The following is a 20,646-nucleotide window of genomic DNA, read 5'->3' as shown; positions in this document are numbered from 1 at the left end:
ATAGAACAGAGGGCTGGTTAATAGTAGCCTATACATGTTTAACTACTGTCTGTCTGTCTGTCTGTCACTGGGTTAGTAATGACTCATAGAACAGAGGGCTGGTTAATAGTAGCCTATACATGTTTAACTACTGTCTGTCTGTCTGTCACTGGGTTAGTAATGACTCATAGAACAGAGGGCTGTTTAATAGTCTATACATGTTTAACTACTGTCTGTCTGTCTGTCACTGGGATAGTAATGACTCATAGAACAGAGGGCTGGTTAATAGTAGCCTATACATGTTTACTACTGTCTGTCTGTCTGTCACTGGGTTAGTAATGACTCATAGAACAGAGGGCTGTTTAATAGTAGCCTATACATGTTTAACTACTGTCTGTGTCTGACACTGGGTTAGTAATGACTCATAGAACAGAGGGCTGGTTAATAGTAGCCTATACATGTTTAACTACTGTCTGTCTGTCTGTCACTGGGTTAGTAATGACTCTGAACAGAGGGCTGTTTAATAGTAGCCTATACATGTTTAACTACTGTCTGTCTGTCTGTCTGACACTGGGTTAGTAATGACTCATAGAACAGAGGGCTGTTTAACAGTAGCCTATACATGTTTAACTACTGTCTGTCTGTCTGTCACTGGGTTAGTAATGACTCATAGAACAGAGGGCTGTTTAATAGTAGCCTATACATGTTTAACTACTGTCTGTCTGTCTGTCACTGGGTTAGTAATGACTCATAGAAGAGAGGGCTGTTTAATAGTAGCCTATACATGTTTAACTACTGTCTGTCTGTCTGTCACTGGGTTAGTAATGACTCATAGAACAGAGGGCTGTTTAATAGTAGCCTATACATGTTTAACTACTGTCTGTCTGTCTGTCACTGGGTTAGTAATGACTCATAGAACAGAGGGCTGTTTAATAGTAGCCTATACATGTTTAACTACTGTCTGTCTGTCTGTCTGTCTGTCTGTCTGTCTGTCTGTCTGTCTGTCACTGGGTTAGTAATGACTCATAGAACAGAGGGCTGTTTAATAGTAGCCTATACATGTTTAACTACTGTCTGTCTGTCTGTCACTGGGTTAGTAATGACTCATAGAACAGAGGGCTGTTTAATAGTAGCCTATACATGTTTAACTACTGTCTGTCTGTCTGTCACTGGGTTAGTAATGACTCATAGAACAGAGGGCTGTTTAATAGTAGCCTATACATGTTTAACTACTGTCTGTCTGTCTGTCACTGGGTTAGTAATGACTCATAGAACAGAGGGCTGTTTAATAGTAGCCTATACATGTTTAACTACTGTCTGTCTGTCTGTCACTGGGTTAGTAATGACTCATAGAACAGAGGGCTGTTTAATAGTAGCCTATACATGTTTAACTACTGTCTGTCTGTCTGTCTGTCTGTCACTGGGTTAGTAATGACTCATAGAACAGAGGGCTGTTTAATAGTAGCCTATACATGTTTAACTACTGTCTGTCTGTCTGTCACTGGGTTAGTAATGACTCATAGAACAGAGGGCTGTTTAATAGTAGCCTATACATGTTTAACTACTGTCTGTCTGTCTGTCACTGGGTTAGTAATGACTCATAGAACAGAGGGCTGTTTAATAGTAGCCTATACATGTTTAACTACTGTCTGTCTGTCTGTCACTGGGTTAGTAATGACTCATAGAACAGAGGGCTGTTTAATAGTAGCCTATACATGTTTAACTACTGTCTGTCTGTCTGTCACTGGGTTAGTAATGACTCATAGAACAGAGGGCTGTTTAATAGTAGCCTATACATGTTTAACTACTGTCTGTCTGTCTGTCTGTCTGTCTGTCACTGGGTTAGTAATGACTCATAGAACAGAGGGCTGTTTAATAGTAGCCTATACATGTTTAACTACTGTCTGTCTGTCACTGGGTTAGTAATGACTCATAGAACAGAGGGCTGTTTAACAGTAGCCTATACATGTTTAACTACTGTCTGTCTGTCTGTCACTGGGTTAGTAATGACTCATAGAACAGAGGGCTGTTTAACAGTAGCCTATACATGTTTAACTACTGTCTGTCTGTCTGTCACTGGGTTAGTAATGACTCATAGAACAGAGGGCTGTTTAACAGTAGCCTATACATGTTTAACTACTGTCTGTCTGTCTGTCACTGGGTTAGTAATGACTCTGAGCTGAAAGCTGTCTCAGGAAGAACAGTAGAGTCTTCTCCAATTGAACGACTAAAAAATGTATCCCATCCACTGAAGTTGATGAAGCTTGGAGAGTTGACCTTGTTCTTCAGTCATTGTGCAGAACAGCAGAGATATCTCTGTATGCTGTCACAATAGTGGTGGGAATTCTGTACATTCTCTTTACATCAACAGGCCTATCTGTGTCAATAACATAGCATGAGTCTGTATGCTGTCACAATAGTGGTGGGAATTCTGTACATTCTCTTTACATCAACAGGCCTATCTGTGTCAATAACATAGCATGAGTTAAACCTACACAACTAAAGCACTCGTCTCCAACAGCCTTGAGGGGATACAGAAACTCAGGTAACCCTTCACAAAGCCTTTGTAATGTAAATTAGCATACTAATACCACTGCAGTTGAAATAATGGCTACATAAGCAATGTACTGATAGTATACAGTGTATGTATATTCCACAGAGACACTCCGGGACAGTCCGGAATAGTTTTTGTTGGACTGAGGTGAACTATAAGGAAAGTGTTGCCCAGGTAACAGGCCAACAACAACCACCGATGGACAATACTACATGGTTATTACAACAAAAGGTAACTTAATGGTTGCCTCAGGTTAAAGGTGTGTGTGTGTGTGTGTGTGTGTGTGTGTGTGTGTGTGTGTGTGTGTGTGTGTGTGTGTGTGTGTGTGTGTGTGTGTGTGTGTGTCAAGTGACTGCTGTATATGTATGCCTGTCTCCCAAATGCCAATCTATTTTCTGTGTGGTCCTACATGGTAAATACCTGGCTATGGGTCTATAGATGGTTAATACCTGGCTATGGGTCTATAGATGGTTAATACCTGGCTATGGGTCTATAGATGGTTAATACCTGGCTATGGGTCTATAGATGGTTAATACCTGGCTATGGGTCTATAGATGGTTAATACCTGGCTATGGGTCTATAGATGGTTAATACCTGGCTATGGGTCTATAGATGGTTAATACCTGGCTATGGGTCTATAGATGGTTAATACCTGGCTATGGGTCTATAGATGGTTAATACCTGGCTATGGGTCTATAGATGGGTCTATAGATGGTTAATACCTGGCTATGGGTCTATAGATGGGTCTATAGATGGTTAATACCTGACTATGGGTCTATAGATGGTTAATACCTGACTATGGGTCTATAGATGGTTAATACCTGGCTATGGGTCTATAGATGGGTCTATAGATGGTTAATACCTGGGTATGGGTCTATAGATGGTTAATACCTGACTATGGGTCTATAGATGGTTAATACCTGACTATGGGTCTATAGATGGGTCTATAGATGGTTAATACCTGGCTATGGGTCTATAGATGGTTAATACCTGGCTATGGGTCTATAGATGGGTCTATAGATGGTTAATACCTGACTATGGGTCTATAGATGGGTCTATAGATGGTTAATACCTGGCTATGGGTCTATAGATGGTTAATACCTGGCTATGGGTCTATAGATGGTTAATACCTGGCTATGGGTCTATAGATGGTTAATACCTGGCTATGGGTCTATAGATGGGTCTATAGATGGTTAATACCTGGATATGGGTCTATAGATGGTTAATACCTGGCTATGGGTCTATAGATGGTTAATACCTGGCTATGGGTCTATAGATGGTTAATACCTGGCTATGGGTCTATAGATGGTTAATACCTGGCTATGGGTCTATAGATGGTTAATACCTGGCTATGGGTCTATAGATGGTTAATACCTGGCTATGGGTCTATAGATGGGTCTATAGATGGTTAATACCTGGCTATGGGTCTATAGATGGTTAATACCTGACTATGGGTCTATAGATGGTTAATACCTGACTATGGGTCTATAGATGGTTAATACCTGACTATGGGTCTATAGATGGGTCTATAGATGGTTAATACCTGACTATGGGTCTATAGATGGTTAATACCTGACTATGGGTCTATAGATGGTTAATACCTGACTATGGGTCTATAGATGGGTCTATAGATGGTTAATACCTGGCTATGGGTCTATAGATGGTTAATACCTGACTATGGGTCTATAGATGGGTCTATAGATGGTTAATACCTGACTATGGGTCTATAGATGGGTCTATAGATGGTTAATACCTGACTATGGGTCTATAGATGGTTAATACCTGGCTATGGGTCTATAGATGGTTAATACCTGACTATGGGTCTATAGATGGGTCTATAGATGGTTAATACCTGACTATGGGTCTATAGATGGTTAATACCTGACTATGGGTCTATAGATGGTTAATACCTGGCTATGGGTCTATAGATGGTTAATACCTGACTATGGGTCTATAGATGGGTCTATAGATGGTTAATACCTGACTATGGGTCTATAGATGGGTCTATAGATGGTTAATACCTGACTATGGGTCTATAGATGGGTCTATAGATGGTTAATACCTGACTATGGGTCTATAGATGGGTCTATAGATGGTTAATACCTGACTATGGGTCTATAGATGGTTAATACCTGACTATGGGTCTATAGATGGTTAATACCTGACTATGGGTCTATAGATGGTTAATACCTGACTATGGGTCTATAGATGGGTCTATAGATGGTTAATACCTGACTATGGGTCTATAGATGGGTCTATAGATGGTTAATACCTGACTATGGGTCTATAGATGGTTAATACCTGGCTATGGGTCTATAGATGGGTCTATAGATGGTTAATACCTGACTTTGGGTCTATAGATGGGTCTATAGATGGTTAATACCTGACTATGGGTCTATAGATGGTTAATACCTGACTATGGGTCTATAAATGGTTAATACCTGGCTATGGGTGTATAGATGGTTAATACCTGACTATGGGTCTATAGATTGGTCTATAGATGGTTAATACCTGACTATGGGTCTATAGATGGGTCTAATAGATGGGTCTATAGATGGTTAATACCTGACTATGGGTCTATAGATTGGTCTATAGATGGTTAATACCTGACTATGGGTGTATAGATGTCATGTTTCTAACTATGGTCTATAGATATCTATAAATGGAATTAATACCATGTTTCTAATGGGTGTATAGATGAATGTCTATAGATGGTTATATATCTGTATTGGGTGTATGATGTTTCTATAGTGGAATGGGTCTAATATAATGGTTAATGAATGTCATGTTTATAGATGGTTAATATCTGTATTGGAATGAATGGTCATGTTTTAATATATCTGTATAGGAATGAATGCCATGTTTCTATATATATCTGTATTGGAATGAATGTCATGTTTGTAATATATCTGTATTGGAATGAATGTCATGTTTCTAATATATCTGTATTGGAATGAATGCCATGTTTCTAATGTATCTGTAGTGGAATGAATGTCATGTTTCTAATATATCTGTATTGGAATGAATGTCATGTTTCTAATATATCTGTATAGGAATGAATGCCATGTTTCTAATATATCTGTATTGGAATGAATGCCATGTTTCTAATGTATGTGTATTGGAATGAATGTCATGTTTCTAATATATCTGTATTGGAATGAATGTCATGTTTCTAATATATCTGTAGTGGAATGAATGTCATGTTTCTAATATATCTGTATTGGAATGAATGTCATGTTTCTAATATATCTGTATTGGAATGAATGTCATGTTTCTAATATATCTGTAGTGGAATGAATGTCATGTTTCTAATATATCTGTATTGGAATGAATGTCATGTTTCTAATATATCTGTATTGGAATGAATGTCATGTTTCTAATATATCTGTATTGGAATGAATGTCATGTTTCTAATATATCTGTATTGGAATGAATGTCATGTTTCTAATATATCTGTATTGGAATGAATGTCATGTTTCTAATATATCTGTATTGGAATGAATGTCATGTTTCTAATATATCTGTATTGGAATGAATGTCATGTTTCTAATATATCTGTATAGGAATGAATGCCATGTTTCTAATATATCTGTATTAGAATGAATGTCATGTTTCTAATATATCTGTATTGGAATGAATGTCATGTTTCTAATATATCAAACAATCAATCTGCCTCATCCACTTCCATTGTTGCTAAACATTCCACAACTTAATGGACAATTAGTTCATTGGATCAGGCCGTATGAGGGCTTAGTATAGTGGAGGAGGTTGGATGAGGATCGTAGCTGGAGGGGGGCGGTAGTGGGGGGTCAGAAGTGGGTGGTTTCAGCAGGCATCTTAGCATAATGCCTCAGAGACAAAACAAACTGCAGGGGTTCTGACCTGTCACCAAGGACGTACACACCAGCTGCCTGGCCAGATCAAAACCCACTTCCTGTCCGCTCATTCACCTTGGTCTCTATATGTGCTGTATCCCTGCTCTCGCTATGGGTTCTGCTCAAAACAGTCGTGCACTATATCGTGAATAGGGTGGGGATGTCAGGCAGTGTCACCTTTGTGGGATTAGGCTATAATACATGGATTAAAGGAGAAGGTGTTTTTTACGACCAAATCTCTATTTTTGATGTCAATAGTATGTTATTAAAAGGGTCCAGACACCTTTTGTATGATTACACGTTTTATAGAAACAGCAAATATCTTCCTCATCCTCGTTGTGTAGTATGGGGGCCCCTGAAAAAACATGAGGGACGGCTCCAAAAACACCCAAATACGTCCTTTTAGAAACGGCAAAGATCTCAGTGTAGTGATGCAGGTCTTTAAATGTTGTACACATGAAATTGTGTCATTCCAAACTTTATACTCAATGTTATATTCCATATTGTGCGACTCGAGCCGTTTCCCCCTAACTAGAATGTTCCATTCTCCGTGTAGCCTGCTGCTACAGGTAACTGCTAAAATAAAGGAAACATCAACATAAAGTGTCTTAACAGCACATTTGGTCACCACGAAGCAACCAGAAGAGCTTCAATGCGCCTTGGCATAGACTCTACAAGTGTCTGGAGCTTCCTGTGTGGAAGCACCCCATGCTTTCAATATACTATGTAACCTTCATTTATTCAAGTGTTTCCTTTATTTGGGGAGTTACCTGTAGGACGGACAGAAATGTATCGCTTGAGTCATAACAAAATTGACTTTCTCATACTCTCTCGCACACCACTCACACCCACACACACACACACTCACAAACACACACACCACTCACACACACACACACCATCCATCCATTAGAGGAGTACCTGTGTAGCTCAGGGCTAGTCTGCTCTTTCCAGGCAGACAATATGTTAGCGCTAATTGAGTTTGTAGCGAGAGGAGCATGTTCATTTTCTGGGATCAGGTTTTGGGAGTTGCTCTTCCTTCACTCCTTTCCTCCTCTCCTTGTCCTTTCTCTCCTCTCTCTCTCCTCTCTCTCTCTCCTCTCTCTCTCCTCTCTCTCACTCTACTTCTTTGATATGCTAGGTTCTCCCTCTGTCTGTCAGGGTGTTTTCTCTCTCACTATGTAGTTCTGTCATTATGTAGTTCTGTCACGGTGTAGTTCTGTCATTATGTAGTTCTGTCAGGGTGTAGTTTAGTCAGGGTGTAGTTATGTCATTATGTAGTTCTGTCGGGGTGTAGTTCTGTCAGGGTGTAGCTCAGGGTGTAGTTATGTCATTATGTAGTTCTGTCAGGGTGTAGTTATGTCAGGGTGTAGTTCTGTCATTATGTAGTTCTGTCGGGGTGTAGCTCTGTCAGGGTGTAGTTATGTCATTATGTAGTTCTGTCAGGGTGTAGTTCTGTCAGGGTGTAGTTCTGTCAGGGTGTAGTTCTGTCAGGGTGTTTTCTCTCTCATTATGTAGTTCTGTCATTATGTAGTTCTGTCAGGGTGTAGTTCTGTCAGGGTTTAGTTCTGTCGGGGTTTAGTTCTGTCAGGGTTTAGTTCTGTCAGGGTTTAGTTCTGTCAGGGTTTAGTTCTGTCAGGGTTTAGTTCTGTCAGGGTTTAGTTCTGTCAGGGTTTAGTTCTGTCAGGGTTTAGTTCTGTCAGGGTGTAGTTCTGTCAGGGTGTAGTTCTGTCAGGGTTTAGTTCTGTCAGGGTTTAGTTCTGTCGGGGTGTAGTTCTGTCAGGGTGTAGTTCTGTCATTATGTAGTTCTGTCAGGGTGTAGTTCTGTCAGGGTGTAGTTCTGTCAGGGTGTAGTTATTTCAGGGTGTAGTTATGTCATTATGTAGTTCTGTCAGGGTGTAGTTCTGTCAGGGTTTAGTTCTGTCAGGGTTTAGTTCTGTCAGGGTGTTTTCTCTCTCATTATGTAGTTCTGTCAGGGTGTAGTTCTGTCAGGGGTTTTTCTCTCTCATTATGTAGTTCTGTCAGGGTGTAGTTCTGTCAGGGTGTTCTCTCTCTCATTATGTAGTTCTGTCAGGGTGTAGTTCTGTCAGGGTGTTTTCTCTCTCATTATGTAGTTCTGTCAGGGTGTAGTTCTGTCAGGGTGTAGTTCTGTCAGGGTGTAGTTCTGTCAGGGTGTTTTCTCTCTCATTATGTAGTTCTGTCATTATGTAGTTCTGTCAGGGTTTAGTTCTGTCAGGGTTTAGTTCTGTCAGGGTTTAGTTCTGTCAGGGTTTAGTTCTGTCAGGGTTTAGTTCTGTCAGGGTTTAGTTCTGTCAGGGTTTAGTTCTGTCGGGTTGTAGTTCTGTCAGGGTGTTTTTCTCTCATTATGTAGTTCTGTCGGGGTTTAGTTCTGTCGGGTTGTAGTTCTGTCAGGGTGTTTTCTCTCTCATTGTGTAGTTCTATCAGGGTGTAGTTCTGTCAGGGTGTAGTTCTGTCAGGGTTTAGTTCTGTCGGGTGTAGTTCTGTCAGGGTGTTTTCTCTCTCATTATGTAGTTCTGTCAGGGTGTAGTTCTGTCAGGGTTTAGTTCTGTCAGGGTTTAGTTCTGTCAGGGTTTAGTTCTGTCAGGGTTTAGTTCTGTCATGGTGAGACATCTCTCATTATGTAGTTCTGTCAGGGTGTAGTTCTGTCAGGATTTTTTTTCTCTCTCATTATGTAGTTCTGTCAGGGTGTAGTTCTGTCGGGGTTTAGTTCTGTCGGGTTGTAGTTCTGTCAGGAGGTGTTTTCTCTGTCATTATGTAGTTCTGTCAGAGGGTGTAGTTCTGTCAGGGTGTAGTTCTGGGGGTTTAGTTCTGTCGGGTTGTAGTTCTGTCAGGGTTTTTCTCTCTCATTATGTAGTTCTGTCAGGGTGTAGTTCTGTCAGAGGTGTTTTCTCTCTCATTATGTAGTTCTGTCAGGGTTTAGTTCTGTCGGGTTGTAGTTCTGTCAGGTGTTTTCTCTCTCATTATGTAGTTCTGTCAGGGTGTAGTTCTGTCAGGGTGTAGTTCTGTCAGGGTGTTTCTCTCTCATTATGTAGTTCTGTCAGGGTGTAGTTCTGTCAGGGTTTAGTTCTGTCAGGGTGTTTTCTATCTCATTGTGTAGTTCTGTCAGGGTGTAGTTCTGTCAGGGTGTAGTTCTGTCATGGTTTAGTTCTGTCAGGGTTTAGTTCTGTCAGGGTGTTTTCTCTCTCATTATGTAGTTCTGTCAGGGTGTAGTTCTGTCAGGGTGTCAGGGACATTCACAGGATGAGACATCCCATAATATAAGAGATGAAACAGCTTGTAGAGACCACAGGACTCAGCCACATCAAGATGAAGAGACCTCTAAAGAGAGGAAGAGGAGGTGAACTCTAAAGAGAGGAAGAGGAGGTGAACTCTAAAGAGAGGAAGAGGAGGTGAACTCAACAGAGAGGAAGAGTTGGTGAACTCTAAAGAGAGGAAGAGGAGGTGAACTCAACAGAGAGGAAGAGTTGGTGAACTCTAAAGAGAGGAAGAGGAGGTGAACTCAACAGAGAGGAAGAGTTGGTGAACTCTAAAGAGAGGAAGAGGAGGTGAACTCTAAAGAGAGGAAGAGTTGGTGAACTCTAAAGAGAGGAAGAGGAGATGAACTCTAAATGTACTTTGCTTGTGGGTTGTTCTGGTCTACTACAGATGAATGGACACAGAAGGCAGGACCTCTAAGGCTTGGTGGTGGTGCCAACTCCATTTTGTACGACTGTGTGTCTGCATACCAAGTCCAGGACAGTCAGGATATGATTTACAACATCTATACATCAACCAGGGTGATGTGTTTTGCTGTGTAGGGACAGCTGTCTTATTTACCATGCCTATTCACCATGACCACCATATCTTAGTGGGAGGACTTTTACAATACCGTGTGTGTGTGTGTGTGTGTGTGTGTGTGTGTGTATGTGTGTGTGTGTAGTGTTTGTAGCCTTGTGCTGTCCCGGGGAGTGAACTGAGGACGATTGTAGTAAACAACTGATCTTCTTGTCATTATCCTGGCAGGACAGAACTCAGCATCGGTTAAAGCCTCACCACATGTCTCACTTCCTACTACACATACAGACGTGCACGGTTAACACACACACACACACACACACACACACACACACACACACACACACACACACACACAGTAGCTCTAAAACACTGGTAACTGTTATCTACAGTCTGTCTGTCTATGGACATGTACAAAACCCTGTACTGTCCTCTGCTCTTAGCCTAGTTTTCCTGCCATGATCTATATAGACAGGTTAACCTACAGAATTTAAAAAAAATAAAAAAATTAACCTTTATTTAACTAGGCAAGTCAGTTAAGAACATATTCTTATTTTCAATGATGGCCTGGGAACAGTGAGTTAACTGCCTGTTCAGGGGCAGAACGATAGATTTGTACCGGGGTTTGAACTCGCAACCTTCCGGTTACTAGTCCAACGCTCTAACCACTAGGCTAGATCCAGTACTCATAGATCTGTGACAGGTTAACCTGCAGTATAGATCCAGTACTCATAGATCTGTGACAGGTTAACCTACAGTATAGATCCAGTACTCATAGATCTGTGACAGGTTAACCTACAGTATAGATCCAGTACTCATAGATCTGTGACAGGTTAACCTACAGTATAGATCCAGTACTCATAGATCTGTGACAGGTTAACCTACAGTATAGATCCAGTACTCATAGATCTGTGACAGGTTAACCTACAGTATAGATCCAGTACTCATAGATCTGTGACAGGTTAACCTACAGTATAGATCCAGTACTCATAGATCTATGACAGGTTAACCTACAGTATAGATCCAGTACTCATAGATCTGTGACAGGTTAACCTACAGTATAGATCCAGTACTCATAGATAAGTGACAGGTTAACCTACAGTATAGATCCAGTACTCATAGATCTGTGACAGGTTAAACTACAGTATAGATCCAGTACTCATAGATCTATGACAGGTTAACCTACAGTATAGATCCAGTACTCATAGATCTATGACAGGTTAACCTACAGTATAGATCCAGTACTCATAGATCTGTGACAGGTTAACCTACAGTATAGATCCAGTACTCATAGATCTGTGACAGGTTAACCTACAGTATAGATCCAGTACTCATAGATCTGTGACAGGTTAACCTACAGTATAGATCCAGTACTCATAGATCTGTGACAGGTTAACCTACAGTATAGATCCAGTACTCATAGAACATGGAAGGAACATGTGTTCACTCTGCATGTATATGCTGCACTAATATAATTAGAACACACCTGTCCTGTTAAAGCAACATGGTTCATTCTAATTATATGGTTCTACTGTTCCGTGATGATGTCAGCTTAGACTGTAGTTAAATAGTGTGTTGTAGAACAGAATGGGGAAGGCACTTAGCCAGACCATTCTCACAGTCAGTAAATATAATGAGTGTGTTGTGGGATAGAATGTGTTGTGTTGTGAGTGTGTTCTATTATAGAATGTATTACAGACTTACCCAGTCCATTCTCACAGTCGGTAAATTCTATTTCATGAACGGCACGATCTACCCCATACGGACCCATTAGTGTCCTAGAGGAGAGGAGAGGAGAGGAGAGGAGAGGAGAGGAGAGGAGAGGAGAGGAGAGGAGAGGAGAAAAAGAGAACGGAGAAGGGGAAGAGAAAATGAAACAAAGTGAATCACCAACATCAGCTTTACATTGATTATCCAAAGAAACAAACTAATTGACCATATCCCAGAGCAGTAACCAATATACATCTCCATTATACAGTACACACATGTCCTGGTTTCACAGATTCCAGACCACCACCAGGCCACTAGAGCATCATTAAGCTGGTTTCACCATAGGGCTCTATTTGAAAAAATTGTAAATATCAGCACTGGTTGTAGCGCTGTAGGTCGGGGGGGGGGGTGTCAGAGATATTTTTTGCTATTTTCATAGCGGGAATTATGAGTGCAAGACCGGGACGTGGCGCGAAAAGGCTGAGCTTTGATGAGTAAATAAGTTGTAGGTGTGTCGATGCTTGGCCCCTCACTGGCCAATCAGAACATGGATTATATTGAGATTTTGAGTCACTGATCTACACACAAAACCCCATAGTGTCAAAGTGGAATTATGTTTTTAGAAATGTTTATAAATTCATTCCAAATGAAAATATGAAATCTCTTGAGTCAATAACCCAATAAACACTTTGTTATATCGAAGCCTAAATAAGCTCAGGAGTAAACATTTGCTTAACAAGTCACATAATCATTTGTATGGACTCAGTGTACAATAATGACATGTGAATGACTAACCCATCTCTGTACCCCACACATACAATTATCTATAAGGTCCCTCAGTTGAGCAGTGAATGTCAAGCACAGATTCAACCACAAAGATCAGGGAGGTTTTCCAAAGCCTCGCAAAAGGCACCTAAATTATTAGGTTTAAAAATAAACGGAATAGAGATAAGCACCGGCAAAATCCTAAAGGAAAACCAGGTACTGTCTGTCAGCTTTCCAACAGACACAAATTCACCTGTGTTTCTCTATTGGCCTTTTATTCTCTGTGTGAACCATGGCGGTACTGGTAAGCAATGACAATCTGTACTGTCTGCACAATCTCTCGGGGTATGGGATCTAGCCTTCTGATTCAGCCCCGCGGGGCAGTGGGGAATATCAATATTTCAGTGTGAGAGGCTCCATGGACACGTCACAGAGGACAAAAGACTCCCGTAACTAAGACAATGAGAGGTTGAAGTACGTACAAATTAACCAAGCAAGTCGCTGTTATTAGAGGGTTGAGTATTGAAGTGGTTGGTGAAAGTGGGTAGACCAAACGTCGGCTTTAGGGATAGAAAGTGAATGTTTGGAAAGAAGGGAGTCATAAGGAGGAATGTGTTCTTTAGGAGAGCTTTGAGAAGAAGAAGAAACAGTAGTCTTGTGTTGATGAATGGTAGAGTACTTCTGGTAGTATGAGAGAGGAGGGGAACACAGCCAGGAAGTACCATGTCTGAAAATCATCTGAGAGAGGAGGGGAACACAGCCAGGAAGTACTATGTCTGATAATCATCTGAGAGAGGAGGGGAACACAGCCAGGAAGTACCATGTCTGAAAATCATCTGAGAGAGGAGGGGAACACAGCCAGGAAGTACTATGTCTGATAATCATCTGAGAGAGGAGGGGAACACAGCCAGGAAGTACTATGTCTGATAATCATCTGAGAGAGGAGGGGAACACAGCCAGGAAGTACTATGTCTGATAATCATCTGAGAGAGGAGGGGAACACAACCAGGAAGTACTATGTCTGATAATCATCTGAGAGAGGAGGGGAACACAACCAGGAAGTACTATGTCTGATAATCATCTGAGAGAGGAGGGGAACACAGCCAGGAAGTACTATGTCTGATAATCATCTGAGAGAGGAGGGGAACACAGCCAGGAAGTACTATGTCTGATAATCATCTGAGAGAGGAGGGGAACACAGCCAGGAAGTACTATGTCTGATAATCTTCTGAGAGAGGAGGGGAACACAACCAGGAAGTACTATGTCTGATAATCATCTTAGAGAGGAGGGGAACACAACCAGGAAGTACTATGTCTGATAATCATCTGAGAGAGGAGGGAAACACAACCAGGAAGTACTATGTCTGATAATCATCTGAGAGAGGAGGGGAACACAGCCAGGAAGTACTATGTCTGATAATCATCTTAGAGAGGAGGGGAACACAGCCAGGAAGTACTATGTCTGATAATCATCTTAGAGAGGAGGGGAACACAGCCAGGAAGTACCATGTCTGATAATCATCTGAGAGAGGAGGGAAACACAACCAGGAAGTACTATGTCTGATAATCATCTTAGAGAGGAGGGGAACACAGCCAGGAAGTACCATGTCTGAAAATCATCTGAGAGAGGAGGGGAACACAGCCAGGAAGTACTATGTCTGATAATCATCTGAGAGAGGAGGGGAACACAACGAGGAAGTACTATGTCTGATAATCATCTGAGAGAGGAGGGAAACACAACCAGGAAGTACTATGTCTGATAATCATCTGAGAGAGGAGGGGAACACAGCCAGGAAGTACTATGTCTGATAATCATCTTAGAGAGGAGGGGAACACAGCCAGGAAGTACTATGTCTGATAATCATCTTAGAGAGGAGGGGAACACAGCCAGGAAGTACCATGTCTGATAATCATCTGAGAGAGGAGGGAAACACAGCCAGGAAGTACTATGTCTGATAATCATCTTAGAGAGGAGGGGAACACAGCCAGGAAGTACTGTGTCTGATAATCATCTGAGAGGGGAGGGGAACACAACCAGGAAGTACCATGTCTGATAATCATCTGAGAGAGGAGGGGAACACAGCCAGGAAGTACTATGTCTGATAATCATCTGAGAGAGGAGGGGAACACAGCCAGGAAGTACTATGTCTGATAATCATCTGAGAGAGGAGGGGAACACAACCAGGAAGTACTATGTCTGATAATCATCTGAGAGAGGAGGGGAACACAGCCAGGAAGTACTATGTCTGAAAATCATCTGAGAGAGGAGGGGAACACAACCAGGAAGTACTATGTCTGAAAATCATCTGAGAGAGGAGGGGAACACAACCAGGAAGTACTATGTCTGATAATCATCTGAGAGAGGAGGGGAACACAGCCAGGAAGTACTATGTCTGATAATCATCTGAGAGAGGAGGGGAACACAGCCAGGAAGTACCATGTCTGATAATCATCTGAGAGAGGAGGGGAACACAGCCAGGAAGTACTATGTCTGATAATCATCTGAGAGAGGAGGGGAACACAGCCAGGAAGTACTATGTCTGATAATCATCTGAGAGAGGAGGGAAACACAGCCAGGAAGTACTATGTCTGATAATCATCTTAGAGAGGAGGGGAACACAGCCAGGAAGTACCATGTCTGATAATCATCTTAGAGAGGAGGGGAACACAGCCAGGAAGTACCATGTCTGATAATCATCTTAGAGAGGAGGGGAACACAACCAGGAAGTACCATGTCTGATAATCATCTGAGAGAGGAGGGGAACACAGCCAGGAAGTACCATGTCTGATAATCATCTTAGAGAGGAGGGGAACACAACCAGGAAGTACTATGTCTGATAATCATCTGAGAGAGGAGGGGAACACAGCCAGGAAGTACCATGTCTGATAATCATCTTAGAGAGGAGGGGAACACAACCAGGAAGTACTATGTCTGATAATCATCTGAGAGAGGAGGGGAACACAGCCAGGAAGTACCATGTCTGATAATCATCTTAGAGAGGAGGGGAACACAGCCAGGAAGTACCATGTCTGATAATCATCTTAGAGAGGAGGGGAACACAGCCAGGAAGTACCATGTCTGATAATCATCTTAGAGAGGAGGGGAACACAACCAGGAAGTACCATGTCTGATAATCATCTGAGAGAGGAGGGGAACACAACCAGGAAGTACTATGTCTGATAATCATCTGAGAGAGGAGGGGAACACAACCAGGAAGTACTATGTCTGATAATCATCTGAGAGAGGAGGGGAACACAGCCAGGAAGTACTATGTCTGATAATCATCTGAGAGAGGAGGGGAACACAGCCAGGAAGTACTATGTCTGATAATCATCTGAGAGAGGAGGGGAACACAGCCAGGAAGTACTATGTCTGATAATCATCTGAGAGAGGAGGGAAACACAACCAGGAAGTACTATGTCTGATAATCATCTGAGAGAGGAGGGGAACACAGCCAGGAAGTACTATGTCTGAAAATCATCTGAGAGAGGAGGGGAACACAGCCAGGAAGTACTATGTCTGATAATCATCTGAGAGAGGAGGGGAACACAGCCAGGAAGTACTATGTCTGATAATCATCTGAGAGAGGAGGGGAACACAGCCAGGAAGTACTATGTCTGATAATCATCTGAGAGAGGAGGGGAACACAGTACACTAATCACAGAGCAGAAGACATGAACAGATCCTCTACTTCTCTGATGTCCACAGCAGGACTGTTATATTCTTATGGTTGAATGGTTCTTCCCTCGTGTTTGGGATCTGCTGTATGTCACAACAAAAGTGATTTTCATATTTCCTCGTGGAACCTTGACCCATTGTTCTATTGGGGCGGCAGCGTAGCCTAGTGGTTAGAGCGTTGGACTAGTAACCGGAAGGTTGCGAGTTCAAACCCCGAGCTGACAAGGTACAAATCTGTCGTTCTGCCCCTGAACAGGCAGTTAACCCACTGTTCCCAGGCCGTCATTGAAAATAAGAATATGTTCTTAACTGACTTGCCTAGTTAAATAAAGGTAAAATTAAATAAATTTAAAAAATTAAAATAGTAATAAAACCAAACAATATGACTAGCCAATATCTTTAGCCAGAACCTGTGGCTTCAGTGTAATGGTCTTCTTCTGGTGAAGGAGAGGCTGACCAAAATGCCACGTGGTTATAATTCATGGTTCTTTAATAATGACACCATACATGAATAAACTACAAAAACAAGAAAAGTGAAAACCTGAAACAGTCCCATGTGGTACAAACACTGACACAGGAGACAACCACCCACAAAACCCAACACGAACCAGGCTACCTAAATATGGTTCCCAATCAGAGACAATCACTAACACCTGCCTCTGATTGAGAACCATATCAGGCCAAACATAGAAATAGACAAACTAGACATGTTGTGACGGCCCTGAATTTTTCTGAACCGTCTCAGTGCAGCTCCTTCCAATAGGGCGCTTTCCCTTTAATTCCCAATTAAATAGCCAGCATCAGCTGCACGAAAGTGGGGTTGTGATGGAGACGTGCATGAGGATGTGTTCAACCCTCAGTTCCGAAGCATCTCTATTCCGTTTGTTTTGTTGCCGTTAAACGTGTGTTTTGTAGCCTAAGAGAGTTTACCCAGGATCGGATCCACTCTTTGCGTCTCTGGACTACACCTCTCCGTTCTTCGTGGCCTTTCTCCGCGGGAGATCTATTGGCGGATTGGATTGTCTGACTGACCGACTGACTACCACCTTTTTGTATACGGTATTTCATTTGTTTGGATGTGATGTATACTGTGATTTGTGTAGTTAGTGGTAGTTGAGGACTTAATTAAGAGTTGATCCGCTTTAAGGTTCTGTGGTAAAGTAATTGTTATATTGATTGTATGTTTAATACTGGGTTTACGCTACACGGAACGAACGGACAAACATCGCGTGACAAAAGTCACTTGAGTTCACTGAACTCCTTTACCGGGCAGGACTCTTTTTAGGCCCGAGGTACAGGACATTTCTGGAGGAACCAGAACTCATTGTGATATTATTATATATGTGTGTAATCATTGTTGTTGCTAATACAACCCACGCAACAGAATATAATTGTTTTTGAAGTTCTTTTCAATGTTTTAAGGGTTTATGAAAAGTTTATTTCCATCCTGACTTTTACATACGTCCTTTGTATTGGTGTAGACTTGACGGACCAGATGGGACTCATTCCCACCCAAACTAAAAAGGAGAAACTAATGTTTTCTCTGGTAGGCACAACCTACCTGGCACCCCTATAAATAATAACCTCAAGTCAAAACCGTTACATAAAAATGGCACCCCAGATGGGACAGCTCAACATTGAGAACTAACCAAAGCAAATATTTTGTGTGGAATTAAAACAATGGATTCACCCCAAGATAATGTGCTCATCCATGTCATACCTGTCAATGGGAATACACAGGGCCATTCTGACCATCAAGCTGACAATACAAATCATAATGTGAATGGAGATAATGGAGTTGATTTGGGCCAGAGCCCTGGGAATCTGAATGCTCGGCCTGAGCCACAGGCCACAGGCCACAGGCGGTCTAACCAGTTACTCACTTATTGACATGGATCTGTGTGGAAGTACTGAGCTAGTCCTCCCTCTGACACCCAACCTTCCTCCATTGTCTGGTTTATCTCCAGAGGTTGTAGTCTTACAACTTCAAGGTGACATCCTTGATATTCGTCGGACTCAACAACATCTCCAAACTCTTATCCACCATAAATTCAAATGTCTGAGGGAAGAGCAACAACAGAGTGCCATGGAATTCAGAAACTCACTGAGCACTCTAACCCACACGCTGAAAGAGCTCAGTGAGAGTGGAAGACGGGAAATGACTGGTGCCATGGACAGGCAGTTTGACTACCAACGAAACCAACTCACGGCCACTCTCCAATGGCGCCTGCAACATCACCACACTGAGGTCCTCAAGGATGTTAATTCTGTTTTTCTCCCATGGTTAACACTGTAGACCACTTGCAGACAGAACTCTCTAATTGTGTTAAAATGTTGGATGACGTGTCTGTGGACATGGCCTCCATTAGGCACAACTCCTTACACAGAGTTTCCTGGTGTCCACTTCAGTTCAGACCACTGAGGGCCAAGCTGGCACCTCTGAATGTCCAAGACCGTATCAAGTAAACCCTTCCAGAAACCACAAATCACAACAGGCCAACACACCTAACTCTCTTCGCAGGAATGACCATCCTTCTCTGGGTGCTTTAACCAGAGCTGAAACCCCAAGAGTCACTGCCTACGCCCCCATCGACATCCCCTTCCTTTCAGTTAATACCGCACCAATCGGAAGCTAAAAAGTTACATGATTGGGGTTCAAATGTGGCAGTCTTCTCTGCCATTGCTCCGGTACCACTAACCCTTGATAATCCTTCTGATGATCTCCTTTTACAGGCTGTGAGAAGAGCTCAGCTGGAACAGCCAGAGGAGTTAAGGCTGTTGGAGCAGCTGCAGAATAATGCTGATGTATGTACTTCAAAGCTAGGACGCACCGGGCTCCTGAAGCACAAAATATTCCTTACACAGGAAATGCCGATCAAGCAAAAGCCATATCGTTTGTCCCCAGCGAAGCTAATCATCCAAAAGGGACTCATAAATGATATGTTAACCCAAGATATAATAGAACGTTCCTCCTCTCCCTGGGCTGCTCCTGTTGTCCTCATCCCAAAAAAGACTGGTGGTCTTAGATTTTGTGTGGACTATAGGAAGACCAACAATGTTTCCCAGACTGATGCCTATCCTCTTCCCACCATCCATGAGATCCTGGAGTCATTGTCTGGCGCTGTTGTGTTCACTACCCTTGATCTCAATAGTGGTTATTGGCAGGTTGAGATGGACCAGGAAAGCAAGGACAAGACTGCGTTTGTCTGTGCCGAGGGCTTGTTTTCCTTTAAGGTGATGCCCTTTGGATTAAAGAATGCCCCTGCCACTTTCCAAAGACTCATGGAGATTGCGTTAGGTGAGCTCAAAGGGAAGATCTGTTTCGTCTACCTGGACGATATAATTATCTACTCTCAGAACAGAGAAAGACACTTTCAAGATCTTCAAGCAGTGTTGGACAAGCTAAGAGAAGCTGGTCTGACCTTAAATATGAAGAAGAGCAACTTCTGCCAAACCTCCCTGAAGTTCCTTGGCCATATTGTGTCTTTCGACGGCATTCATGTGGATCCTGAAAAGACAAAGGCTGTACAAGACTTCCCTGTGCCAACCACACTCAAGGCCCTTCAACGGTTCCTTGGTATGGCTGGATGGTACCATCGGTTTGTGTCGAACTTCTCCCAGGTGGCAGAACCCCTCAACGCGATGAAGCGAAAAGGAGCGAAATTCCAATGGACGGCAGAGTGCCAGACTTCCTTTGAAACCCTGAAACGACATCTCGTCACACCTCCCATTTTAGGTCATCCCAACTTTGATTGCCCTTTTGTTGTTTACACTGATGCAAGTGATGTTGGACTTGGTGCTGTCCTAGTCCAACAGACTGGACTTGGCACTGAAGAAGTGCTAGCGTTCGCCAGTCGGACATTGAATGGTGCAGAACGGAACTACTCCACAACAGAGCAAGAGTGCCTTGCAGTGGTCTGGGCTTTGGAAAAGTGGAGGTACTACTTGGAGGGAAGACACTTCACTGTGGTCACTGACCATTCCTCCCTTGTGTGGGTGTTCAAGACCAACAAACCAAGCACCAGACTCATAAGATGGGCTCTACGGTTGCAAGAGTTCACATTTGCAGTGGAATACAGGAAAGGAAAATACAACACTGTTCCAGATGCCTTGTCCAGAGCTCCTACTTGTGATAACGGTGGCCCTGATCTTACATGTGCTACTGTCCTGTCAAGCAGTCGAGACTCGCCCAAAATGGACTTTCCCATCTCTGATGAGGCCATATGGAAAGCTCAACAGGATGATCCAGAAGTACAGGCTTTGTACCAGACTATCCTGGAAGATGGAGA

General features: G+C 42.5%; 1 protein-coding gene across 1 annotated transcript in view; it reads right to left on the bottom strand.

Annotated features, from left to right (window-relative positions):
- LOC127930371 (syntaxin-binding protein 4-like) overlaps positions 1-20,646 on the bottom strand; it is a 107,055-nt gene that overhangs the window by 44,594 nt on the left and 41,815 nt on the right. Inside the window, exon 2 of the mRNA XM_052520044.1 lies at positions 11,908-11,981. Within this exon, the coding sequence (XP_052376004.1) occupies positions 11,908-11,981 (74 nt within the window). The remainder of the gene's footprint in view (positions 1-11,907; positions 11,982-20,646) is intronic.

Source organism: Oncorhynchus keta, chromosome 5, assembly GCF_023373465.1.
Source record: "Oncorhynchus keta strain PuntledgeMale-10-30-2019 chromosome 5, Oket_V2, whole genome shotgun sequence".
Lineage (NCBI taxonomy): Eukaryota > Metazoa > Chordata > Actinopteri > Salmoniformes > Salmonidae > Oncorhynchus > Oncorhynchus keta.
This window is presented reverse-complemented; position numbering and strand designations above follow the sequence as displayed.